General features: G+C 43.5%; 1 protein-coding gene across 7 annotated transcripts in view; it reads left to right on the forward strand.

The window, feature by feature from the left end:
• CADM1 (cell adhesion molecule 1) overlaps positions 1-13,099 on the forward strand; it is a 678,445-nt gene that overhangs the window by 461,026 nt on the left and 204,320 nt on the right. For 4 of the 7 annotated variants that reach the window (XM_078681869.1, XM_078681870.1, XM_078681875.1 and 1 more), the window contains exon 2: positions 10,237-10,278. The exons of the other annotated variants lie outside the window; for them this stretch is intronic. In XM_078681869.1, coding sequence (XP_078537995.1) covers positions 10,237-10,278 — 42 coding nt within the window. The remainder of the gene's footprint in view (positions 1-10,236; positions 10,279-13,099) is intronic. 7 annotated transcript variants of the gene reach the window in all.

The following is a 13,099-nucleotide window of genomic DNA, read 5'->3' on the forward strand; positions in this document are numbered from 1 at the left end:
GCACTTATTTTTTTCCAAGTTTAGCATTAGCCAAGACGGTTTAATTTTAATGACATCATATAAATAATTTACTTACTAACATGAGCTTTCAGCAACCTCTCGGCATCCATTAGTGTGTTGTCATTCACATTTTTCTTCTTCTCACAGCAGCATTAGGGAATGGGTCAGCTCATTTCAGCCATGGGCTTTCCTTTCCATTCTGCTGTTATAGAATGTGCACTTATACACGAAAAGAAGTCCCTTGTACAATAGGCATTCACAAACCACACTAACACTGGTGAAGTCAATAGTAGGCAGCCAATAGCAGGCTGTTGGCTCTGCCCAGAAAGTCTAGAAGCCTAGACTCTAAACTAGTGATGGGAGGTGGCGGTAATTGAACCGTCGCTTCACTTTGTATGTTCTAGATTTTAAGTTCTGGTGTAATACATTCATCTATAGACGGTTGCTGTATTCAATTGCATCAAAAAGCAAATGGCAGCATCATTTCGAATAACTATAGTTTATGCCGATACCCAGATCTGTTGACTGGGTGTGAGTGTTTGGTTCAGATGCTCCGTCCATCACCAACCCCTTTTGTACCGCTATGTTCGCCATAAGTTGGCAGGGTATGCTCAGACGTGAGTCCCTTGCTCACTTTGCCACTGGATTCAAGCAAGCATGGCTGAAGACTGCTGAAATGCCAGAAACCGGTCCTTAGAAGCTTGTTTCCGGTCCAGGGAAGGCATGGCTTGGCAGTTCGGGCTGAACTGTTCCCATGAGGCACAGGGTCAGACTGATTTGCATATGGCCATGTCTGAACTGGGGGTGGCAAAGTGGGCTAAAGAACGTGATGGATTAAACCCAGATCTGTTGACTGGGTGTGAGTGTTTGATTGGTTCAGATGCTCCGTCCATCACCACCCCCTTTTGTACCGCTGTCTTAAACTCGAGGCAGTTTAGTTTATTGCTATTTCAAAGTTTAGTCATTCGGGAATAGTGGTCTGTACCTGTGAATTGATGGGACCACTGCCTTTATGTGATCAATGTTCTGAGAATTATGGTTAGTTCAACAAAGAATCAAGGGCGGTTTGTGTGGTATCCATTTTCTTGTAGTTGGAGCACCTTGACCGTGGATTAGTTTTGTCCTAACTTTTACTGCATCTGCACTCGAATGACTAGAAAACATCTTTGCTTCTGAGCTCATAGTTTTTCTGAGATAGGAGAGTTAATCATTTTGGAGTAAATCTAAAGCAGGACTAATTGTCACAGGTCTGCTTGCCACGGCATCTGTGGCAGTCGGACGCTGCTTGCCACGGCATTTGTGGCAGTCGGACGCTGCTTGCCACGGCATTTGTGGCAGTCGGACGCTGCTTGCCACGGCATTTGTGGCAGTCGGACGCTGCTTGCCACGGCATTTGTGGCCGGCATTTGTGGCAGTCGGGCGCTGCTTGCGGCGGCTTCGAGAGAGTCAGATGAATATTATTGGAAGTGACTTTATTTGTAATTAATACATAATCATATTTTCTCTTGCACACATGATAGTTCTTAACATAACTGCAAGTGAGAACCTTATCCCTGAGTGAATGCCATCAGCCATTTGGTATGATTCCAACTTCCATCAGATTGTCAATAAGACCGTGAGAAGCCTCCTCTTCCCGGTCTGTCTACTGGTTGATGCCACAAAGCAAGATCTGATGGGAGCTGCATAAGAAATAAAACACATTGTGCAAAGGGCAAAGAGGGAGAGCAGCGGGGAAAAAAATGCAGGAAAGTTGAAGAGAACAGATTAATATTTATAGAGCCGAAGCACGGTGTTTTAGCCGCATTTATAACTCTGATAGTGGCGGCTGAGGGCTGAATCAACATTTTTCTCTACCTGGGAAATAATAAATATGGAAAAGCAGCCCTCCGAACTGCCTTTATCATAAGAATAAATCAGGGGAGTTTGTGTTGCAGGAGCGACTTAAAACTTATAAATATGTTGGCCTTTAAGGTTGCAATTCATCATGCTGTCCGATACGCCAACTCGACGAGGAGCCTTTCTTATAATGCGGCTTTTCATTCATTTTGGGGCCGTTAGCTTGTTGCCTCCATCACCCAGATGATCCCGGGCTGGCAGCCTATTTACCGGAGTCGGTGTCTACATTTGTTAAGGTGTCTATCTGCCTGGCCATCTCTCCCTTCATCTGCATGTAGATGCAAGATCAGCTATAGCGTTGGTGGCACCCGGGGCGACAACTTTTGTTGCCTCGCCCCAAGACCCCCTCAAACAGCCTCACCCCCCTAACCACCACCTTTACAGATCTCCTCACTATAACCCTTCAACAGTGCCCCCCCCATCTGTCCATAGCACCTCTGTCACATTTATTTCATTTTTTTATAGCGCTACTTAGCTCAATGTAGGGTACTAAATCACTGTAAATCACACATTGTACAGGTGCAATGAATCATACAAGTGTTTGTCAATAATGCGTAGGAGTCACAGACCATCCTTACTGGTTGACATTATGGGTTAAGAGTGTTTGGTCTGGAGAAACACAAACCCTGAATTCAAAACTTAGCTGTGGTCCGGGTTGTCTCTACTAATAAGAATGTATTACCAGTAGCGGCTGGCAGGGAACAGGGATGGCAACCAATCTATAGGACTTACAGAGGGAATTAGGTGAGGCCGCCCCCCACTCAGACAAATACCAACAAAAGAAGGCCTTATCTTGATTACACCTATCTAATTTGACACAATCTCAGGGTTTTATAACAATTTTTCTCTTAATCCCCCTAGTGTGTTAATTAACACTACTATCATTGGTCACGGTGCACTTTTTACTTTAAAAACGTCATAACCAGTCTAGTTCCACTAGTGTAAAATATAGTGAACAAAGCAAGAGTACCTCACGGTAGCTGCACCCGAGGGGGTTGCTGGCTGGTGATTGCCAGTTTACCCACTTGTCATCATCGGCCGCTCTCTTTGTTATGTGTGGGGGAAAAAGAAAAATTGTGTTCCCCTTTTCCATACAATAATCGTGTGGTGACGAGATAGTGAATGCAACCAATGTGCCCACTATTTACAAAATGTGTGTGCTCGGAGAACCCCAGTGAAAACCAGTGAAAAATAGTTCTCACTTTTTAAAACCTGGTAATTCTTGCTGGCCATCCAATTTTATTCCAATGCTGCAAGACCTCCCAATTAAAAATGGTTACCAATATACCATCATTATTTTCTCATTGCAAACTTGTTTCGTTGCAAATTTTTCTCACAACTTCATCAGGGCTAATGGGGGTTCTATATTCTCAATCTTCACTCACATATTCCCAAGACCTGCTGTGACATTAAAAACAACAAGAGCCAGCAGTAAATATACGTCAGCCCTCCAAAAAGGCATGCTTTAAACCATGATTTATCAACACACACTCTATTTTATGAAGATCAAACAAATGTAATCCTCCTAATTACCTGATGCTTGCCAAGGTACTGCGTACCAACAACCAACTGAAGAACTTGGTAATTTTGCTCTCAGTAATACTTACAAATTATAACAAGAACTTGGCACAGACTCTGAAAATATGAAAAAGACATCTTTATTACAATTAATTGTGAGGCTACGTCACCCAACTGCCTTAGCAATTGAATGAGGCAGTCTGCTGAATGGTCTGAGCACAGATCCTTTATACCATGCATTGTGCCCTAGGCACACATTTGAAGTACATTCCCAGAACGTGCACACAGGTGAAAAAACCCACTTTCAAGATAAGTCCAGGCCATAAACAATGTCCACATAATGCGTACATTCTCTGGCTGACCAGGCCGGATAAACCCAAAACACAGCCCATGTCATAAATAGCTCGTGGAGGTAGGAACAGGAACAGATGGAGGTAAGATAGGCATGTTTGTGTGTAGTAAATCTTAACAAAGTCCTATGCTCTAATCTATAATCTTGATCAGCTAAAGGGCAGGAACTGGTTTGGCAAGGAAAGGCCAGCTTCTAAAATTAACTCCAGCGCACAAAGAAATCCCTGGTTAATATGTATATATGATTCACAACAGGTCAGACTGTTTTGCGCACAAACTAACTTCTGAAAACCTATATAAAAGTAACACTAGATGGCAGTCACGACACATAACAAAAACCCAAGTTTCAGAAAAGAAAGTCTTTAAGAAAAGAAAATATTTAGATGTTGTTTAAGATAACACATGCGCAAGGAAACTTAATGGTTAACAAGATCCTAATCAGTAATTGAAAAACTCACACAACAATCAACTAGCGAAAGTAGTTTTACAAAAGGTCAGTTCCAGGTGAAAAGGGTTACTCTCTGTAATTCATTCAGAGACAGAGAAACCCATGCTAAGGTTATGTCCTTAAATACTTGTTCTGCCACAGTGAAGGCCTACTGTAAGGGCAATCCACAAAATGGCTGCTATTCACAAAATGGAACCCGAGGGTTCAAGATGGAAACTCTGATTTCAGGGTGCTTTCTTCACCCGAATGCGACGAAAATGATTGTGCATAGTATACTCGTCATTTCCAGTCTGCTGATACCAAATTTGTCATGATACGATGATGTTTCATGACACTGGTCCAGAATTTTCAGTACCACACATCAATGCGCTGGACCCCGTGTCGAAAGATCACGTGTCCTCCGAGTGGCTATTCAGTGTCTAGCCCCCTACGGAGAAATGAAATGCAATGAATCAATCCCAATCATGTAGACTGATCACTTCAACCAATGTCGCCATAACCTTTCAATATGACTCCCATTGTCAAAGGTCTGCACTATGTCACTGACATCTAAAAGCGTCTCAAAACCAAATAGCTGCTCCCCTACCGGTATTTCCAAAGTTTTGAGTGTGTGCGCGACATTTCAGGCATTTTAAATATTCTGGTCTGCTCTTCAAGATCTACAAACAGTGCCCCAGCCTGCAGTTTAAATGCCACATAACTGTCTCATACACGGGCGCCCTAAGGCAGAAGTTCTTACCTGTGCCGAGTCCCTCCGGCGTGTATGATGCTCCCACTTTGTGCTCATACCGCCGCGGGATTGTACACCCATCCTAGGCACGCCTATCCCTCGCATCAATCACTGGCGTCTATGTGTGGTCGTCACTGCCTGTGGCTGCCATCTTGAATCGGGATGGAGTCGTGATCGGGCACTGGATTGAATTTGTAAATAAAGTTTATAAAAACAATCATAACCTTATTTTTTCGTATTAGTAAACCCAATAATCAGCCACACCCTGCCATTTCGCCTGATTCAAAGCTTCGAGATTAAACACTCGATTTCATCGAAGGCTGCATGAAATACCGTCCAAGACATACAGCAAGGAATTTACAAAACAGGAGGGGGGGGGGGGAGAAGAGGGGGCAAGAAGGGCACATTCATACATTTCCATGTGTTCCTCCACCAAAACTACCCTTCTAATGCTCTCAATAGTGCTGATTATTCAATTATGCCTCCATCCAGATGCTGTGCAATTCAAACGCTGCAATGGCAGGTATCTCTAAGTTCTTGTGCAGTATCTCCTCATAATACAATCCATTACTAACCTTCATCATGCACAGTATTGAATTAACCATGACAAGGCGAGTCACTCATACACCTTTAACCCCTTCCGCGCTAATGACAAAGCCAGCTCGTCATGGGCGTTACCTGCGCTACGCGGATGACGAGCTGGCTTTGTCATAAACAGCGCATTTTTGAAATTCCAGCGCACCGCGGGAAAACGCGGTAGCGCGGAAGCGGTTAAGAAAACTAACATCACCATCTCATGTCAATGCTCGTTATTCGACGACAGCACAGGAGGAGGGGGATTACTACTCTACCTTATTTCTGATGGGTGTGGTCCCCCAGTAAACAATTAAGACCCATACCAAAGTTTCAAAACTCTATTGTTTCATAAAGACAGTACCCCGTGCAACACAATATCCCAGGGGGTAATAAAGAGTCATTTAGTGAAGTCAATGGCTATAGCGTCACAGAGAGGCTCACTTATCAATTCTCATTGTCCACATACATGGACCCAGCCCTCTCAACGCTTACTCACACTGTTACATTCGATACACTCATTAAGTCCCTCCTCAACTGCTTTTTCAGAAAAATCCATTTGGCCTCTTTTCTTGCTAGAATTGCTTCCAAATTGTGTCACCCACCACTTTTTCTAGGACAGTCCATTTCAAATCTCTGGGGTCATGTCCCTTATCAATGAAGTGTTGTTCTAAACGTGTAGTCAGTTTCTTTACCTTAATTGTGCTGAGATGTTCTTGTATACGAACTTTCACCTTGCGAGAGGTTAGTCCAATATAATACAGACCACAACTGCAAGTCAACCTGTAGATTACTTATGAGGTATTACAATTACTTAATCAATTTAAAAACCAAGTTCTGCCATCATGTAATACAACACTTTTAGTTACTTCTGTCAAACCACAGACTGAGCACCCTCCACAAGGGGAATGCCCTGTTGGAAGTGTATTTGTTTGTGTCTTCACCGGGGTGCAAGTATGAACCAGTTTATCTTTCAAATTTGGCGCTCTTTTAAACACAAAACGTGGTACTGGCATCTTACCCGTGGCTGTGTCCAAAATGGACCAGTGTTTCCTTATGATCTGACTCATTTTGGTGGATAAAGGGAACAGGGTTGGGGCAAAAGTTTATATCTAGAAAACACCTCCGACCTCAGCTGCCGTCTCTCCTCTATTGCTTAAACAAAGCAGCAGGAAGCACCCGGACTCCCAGGCTCCCCTAAGCCAATCACAATGTTGCAATGCGGTGTTGTGATGGGTCTGAGCGCAGTGGTTCGGCACTCAGATGAGGACTTGGAGCCTGGGCATGTTCCCCACCAGGCTGTGTAATGCAGCCTGGTGGGGAACATGCTAAGTGTGCATGACTGTTTGACTAGTCCCAGTGGGCTGGCCAAGCAGCCATGTGCACTAAGTGTGCACAAACCACTCCTCCACCTGTGCCGCCAGCCCAGACCCACCCCACCGTAACCCAGCCCTGAACCTATGAAAATTAAAATAACTTATCATTTTATTTTTTCTGCTCTGAGAGCAGTGGAGAGACCGCCCTATGCTGGCACTGTGTTCTCTGAGTAATCATGGATGTTAAACTTTCAGAGTAAGACTGCAGTCCACCACCCTTTCCAGTCCCTCCTTTTAACTGTTTTATTACTAAATATTGCATGTATCACCATAACTTTTAAAATCTATTAAAATCTTTCACTGGCCTGATATACAGCTTGTACCTGAGACCTCACTCTTTTTACATGTTCTCACTCAAACTAAAATCAAAAACTCTGTAATGACCGAGCTACTTGGATTGTTCAGCATGTTGTTTTATTTTTCCTTTTTTGCGCTGCTGAAAGCAGTTGGGAGATGCTGCTTCGCATTCGCGGAGGAGCCATCACTGGGTTAGGGTTTCACTGCCAAAAGTATAAAAAACAAACTATTTGTATGTGATTTTTTTTTTTTTTTTTTACAAAACATCTAATTATAGAACCTTGTTCAGTCATCACTGCTACCAAACTCCAACACATAGCTGCAGTCACATTATGAAGACTCACTTGTTGCAATTCTGAAGTCGTTCATATTTGATATATTCAAATAAGATTTATCCCCAATTAGGGTCATTCCACATGCATCAGAGTAAATGGTACATCTCAATTACAATAAAGCAGATTCCACTATACAGTGATATGGGTAACTTGTGCATTATTTTTATGCTCCCAAGACCAAGTGAGATTCCTATACCATGATTACCATCCTAGCAAGTGTCTCCTCTTTCAAAGTGATGTCCGACAATAGGGGCAGCAAGTTCGTCCATATTGAGTCCATCTGGGTCTTAAGTGCCCAGTTCAATTAAATGTTCACATCCTGCTGTGTAGTGGAATCTGTTTCCATTCATGAAGATGCACTGTTTATACCAATGCACGCGGAATGACCCTAATTGAGGATGAGTCTTGTATGTACTACATATGTATGAATAAAAAGCAGCAAATATTGGCCGCCGGGAGCAGTACTTGGCAGCACATGAACAAAGAATACTATAGAAGCATGACACATTGAATTACCCTCTATCCTCGAGTGATCACGATATTGTTAATATACTTGCACAGAGACATATGATGAGGCATCCTGTTAGTATGGAGAGGAACCACTAAAGTACATTAGCTTTGGTTTGGTCTTGGGTTACAGTGGGACAATATTATACCCATCGTTAAACTATAAAAGCAATAAACCCCTCCCCCCTTCTTATAACAATAACCGGCACTGGAGATTTATTTTTCTACCCCTTATTAGGTAAACTAGATGTTAGAAAGCAGGTCTTAATTTGAATATATTAGTAAATTAACATGTATGTCAAGGTTTAGTGATCACACATAATATGGCTAGTGAGACTCCTTAACCCCCACCTCCCCAACCCCCGCCCCCTAACTAACCTCAAAGCCGGCATTGGGCAACCAATTTAATCCCCAATAAGGCTGCCACCGTGCTAAGCTTACATGCAACATGAAATTGATCCTTGACCCTGTGGTCTAGAATTTGGATTTTAATTGAAGATGTTAGGGACATACACATGAACAACCAACAATTCATTTGACATGAACCATTTCAATATGATAAAAACGCCCTCAATAGAACATGCACTCTGGGTGCTTCACTGGGTGCTTTTATCTATGTTGATAAATATCTGTTATTTATGTTCACACATGGATTTAAGGCTTATTGACACAGCCAGACTAAGAACGCAATCCAGCCCTGGCAATTAAGTCTGACTGGCCCCACGGGGGTTTGTGGTGGGTGCTGGTAGGAAACACTGCTGCTGCTTTTGTTACAGGCAGGCGATATTGCAGCACTGCTCCAAATCCGGCCCACAGTAACAAAATGTCCCCCACCGCTCAAACTGACCCCCAACCTTCCAGCCCACCGGGAAAACACCAGGTGACCGCCACGGCCAGTCTGGCCCTGGTTATTGATCCGATAAGGTGGTAACACTGAAATGCTTAATCTTTCAATAACACCTTTAGAGTACAATTTCAGGGAGTTTGAACACTTTTTTTAATGTGATCATGGTAACATTTCCCCTCCTGGCACCAGTGCACAACAGGTGGCCGGGCTGCCAGAAATCCATAGGAGACTGGGATACATATGTGTATGTAAATGGATGCCCTACCCTACCCTCCTGCCTACTAACCTTGCCTCTGGGCGTCATTGCTTCTACTACTTGTTGCGTCATCTCTTGTCCGGAAAGTAAAAACGTTTCCAGCTCTGTTACTTCGTAAACCGTGTAATTTGCTATCCAGTAGTTTTAATCACATGACCCGCCATTTTGTAGTGCGTAAATGACAACTTGTTAAGAACACTGCTAACTTGTGGTCCCCTCTTACCCCAAAAAGTTGAAAATGCAGCATTAACAAACCTACACAGTTCATGTTGGACCTCTAAGAGTTACTGTCCCTGAACTACGCCTGGAGCTATCATGGGAAGTGGGAGGTTAGGAGCATGGGTGATGGGGAGGGCAAGTATTGACATTGAGGCATTTTGAATGTGCAGTCAGACTCCCCCACCCCAACCCCCCCCCCACCCCCAAGTTGATTCTTCAATCCATTTATTCCCCCACTTGTTAACATTTGGCCAGTCTATATTTCTAGATAATAAGATCAGCATGGCTCCTCTGTAATGGCGGAGGACCATCGGCCCACTGCGCCAGCAGTTGAAAAATAAAGTGATAACATTATTTTATTATGATTTTATTTTCCAATGTGTGAGCTGATCGGAGTCTAGAGCAGAGTCAGTCCATCCTTGATTGACAGCGACTGGGAGGAGGAGTGATGGGCACTATAAGTGTGCATGCCAGTTTGGCCGGCGGCCTTAGGATGGCGAAATTGACATGCCAACTTACACCTCTTCAACCCAATTGTCTTGCACAGCATTGTGGAGATTAGGCACAGGCTCGTAGTCCCTTAGTGAGCACCTACCCAGGCTGCTCAGATCAATCCTGGTGCTGCTCTCATGTAGAGTATTAGCATGAGAGCAGCATCTGGATTGGGTGGGGAGTCTGGAAGCCTGTGCTGGCAGGTAAGTCTTTTTTTTATTGTATTGTTTAACACCCTTTTGCACTGCTCCATGACTTTGTGTTGGCATCAGCACTTGTGAGATATTGTAATTCAGACCTCATAATTTAACTATAATACTAAAGAGCTTGTTTTTTTAATATATTATAGTAAACTATGGTCTGTGAAAATTTAAAGTGTGTGTTCTCTTAGGTGGAAGCGGCAGCCTACAAGGATTTCCGGACTACAGTTTCAGTAAGTTTCACACACATGTTGATTTAAATAGATAAATGAGGATGGCTTTGTGTGGTGGGATGGTGGGTGAGCTGGGTGGTCATTGAAAAGCATTGCTTTATCGCTTACTATTTTCTATGTGATTTGACACCCTAATCAATTGGATTTTTAGTACTGCTGGAGCCATGTTGGAGAAAGTGCCCCAGAGATGCAGTGGGCATGTGTGTCTTCTTGTGCCCTCTGGGTACTTTGCTATTTTATAAGGAGGTGGTGATGCTTGTGTGGTCCACTTTATAACATGGATTGTTCCACCACGCATTTTTTGCCAGTCATTTGCTGGGCAATGGCCTTGCAAATGTAGGAATTCTTTGCCATTACCTCAGCGGCATATTACACATACGGGTGCAGACGCAAGAAAGCTGTGCGGTGGCACACAGTGCGCCTCACTTCCTTGACCATAGGGAGTGAAGAACGGGGGAGGGGCAGAGGGATTTCCCCACCCTACATTGAGGACAGTCCATTCTGTAGTATAATTGGGTGAAATGTCCTAAGATGAGGGTGAACTACAACACAAACGGAAACAGTGAACCCTGTAATTTGGGCCTTGCTGTAAATGTTTTTTTTTTTTACTGATTAGTGGCTATAAGCCCCCTCAGATTGCGCCTTCTGCTGCAATCCCAAGTGATTATTGTGAAATTGTGTGCCCTGAATTTATAGATGTCAAATTGAGAAGGAGATACTTGCCTTCAGTTGCCAGTTGTTGCCCTTGGTGCATTCCCAGCTACATTTGGTCTCGGGTGGGCATTTAATCAAGGCAACAAGAAGATTAAAGTAAGCCAAAACCTATAAGCTATTGCTGAAGTTTTAGTTTAGACATCTTGTTCTTTCTTAGCCCCTCAGCAGTAAGTATTAATGAGTGGCACAAGTAATCAACGTTTTGATACTTTCAAAGGGTATGTGGTCTCACTGTGCCACCATTGGCATTTCTCTTTAGTTCTTGTCCATGCATATGTGTGGCTAAAATTGACCCACAGAAGGCATAAATTATCCCTGAACACTGCCCTGGAGTTATGTCCAGGCTGCATTTGGTTTTGAGATAATGTTGGAAGGTCTCTGTGGGGTCTTTGGTCATGCTTGTCAATACCTTTATATGGGTATGGATGTGAACGGTGATGGATTAAACCCAGATCTGTTGACTGGGTGTGAGTGTTTGATTGGTTCAGATGCTCCGTCCATCACCACCCCCTTTTGTACAGCTGGAATTATGCCCAGGCTGTATTTGGATTTGAGATCATGTTGGAAGGTCTCTGTGGGGTCTTTGGTCATGCTTGTCAATACCTTTATATGGGTATGGGTATGGATATGAATCCCCGCTAAGTGCACAGAGGGCTCGTTAAAGGGTTCGGGAGGATAGGTCTAGGGAACCATTTAAGGTTGTGTACTGTCTTGTAGAATGGGGGAGGCGGGGATTTATAAAGTGTAACACTAACTACATGGCTATAAACAATATACGATAGTCTGAGGTGCAAAGGAAGGGGACTAAGGGAGGTGATGGAGACGGGGCTGGGTGGGTTTATCTGCTGGGAACAATGGCTCATTTCAGACTTCGGACCACTCTCCACTGGCACCGACTCATTTCGCTACCTCTCATAGAACCATGAGATGTGCTTACTTGGTTACCATGTCAATTCAGACCAACAGGTGAACTTCACTGAGCACGATTCATATGTATTCACTCTAGGCCGACAGTACTGTGGAGGTGAACTTGCTGACTCTGAAAACATTAAATGAACAGTTGGCTCATCTGTTTTTTACAATCTCTACGTTCCCCTGAGTCTTAAGTATTTCGGTGAGAATTGACGCTGTACCTGCCCTATTTCTAATCTGACCCCATTTAATCTTCTTGCCTGATCTGGGTTGATGAATTTGTTTTACATCCAAATGTATCACCACAGTTTTCTGCCCTGAAGGAGGATTCAACGATAGGCGTACATATCCTCTGGCCCCTGTAATAACTTAATGCTATGCCTTTTTTTTTTTAACTTCCCATGAATGAAAGGCTGAGTTTTGAACCAGTATTCTAGATGCTTAGTGCCTCTACACTGGATGCCATGACCTACTGAGCTATCTAATCTGCTTTCGAACAAGTTGCATGTCTCCCAATTTCCCCGTTCTGTCAAATCTACTGATTGGGCCCACTCAAACTGCATCCCCCACTGAACCTTAAGCATCCCAAACATTTATAAGTAAAAGAAAACGGTTCTTGATAAATGGAACTCCTAATCACTAAGTGATAGCCTTCACACTGCACTACCGTGGGGGTGGCCCAAATTGTTGGTTAGTCTTTTATGTCTGAATTTTGAGAGTGTAGGTATTAACCTATTGTTTACCATATAAATAGAATGTAACTTGTTTGACCCTTTCAGCCATTGGCTTTCTTTAGCCAGTCTCTTTCAGCCATTGGCTTTCTTTAGCCAGTCTCTTTCAGCCATTGACTTTCTTTAGCCAGTCTCTTTCAGCCATTGGCTGGAGCCTTTGTCAATCATGTCATGGCTTAGCCCTGTGGAGTATTCAGATCTCCTCTAATGCTATGGGTGTATCCTGCAACCTCCGCTTGAGTACTTGCCTTGAAATGTACAAGGAAGTAGTTTGTAGCTAAAGCCTTCTCTGTTTTCTCCTTTTGGCCGTCTCCCAATTGTCTCGCTCTAATGTCTAATGTTGCAAGCGTTGGCAGATTAAATTCAGGCCCGTTTGTCTTTGTCACTGCTTGTTTTCTTAATGCTGTGTGATCCATCGGTCTCCGTTCCATCATAAGGCCGCCATTTCATGAGACCTGCAAATG

This window comes from Lissotriton helveticus, chromosome 3_1 (genome assembly GCF_964261635.1).
Source record: "Lissotriton helveticus chromosome 3_1, aLisHel1.1, whole genome shotgun sequence".
Taxonomy (NCBI): Eukaryota; Metazoa; Chordata; class Amphibia; order Caudata; family Salamandridae; genus Lissotriton; species Lissotriton helveticus.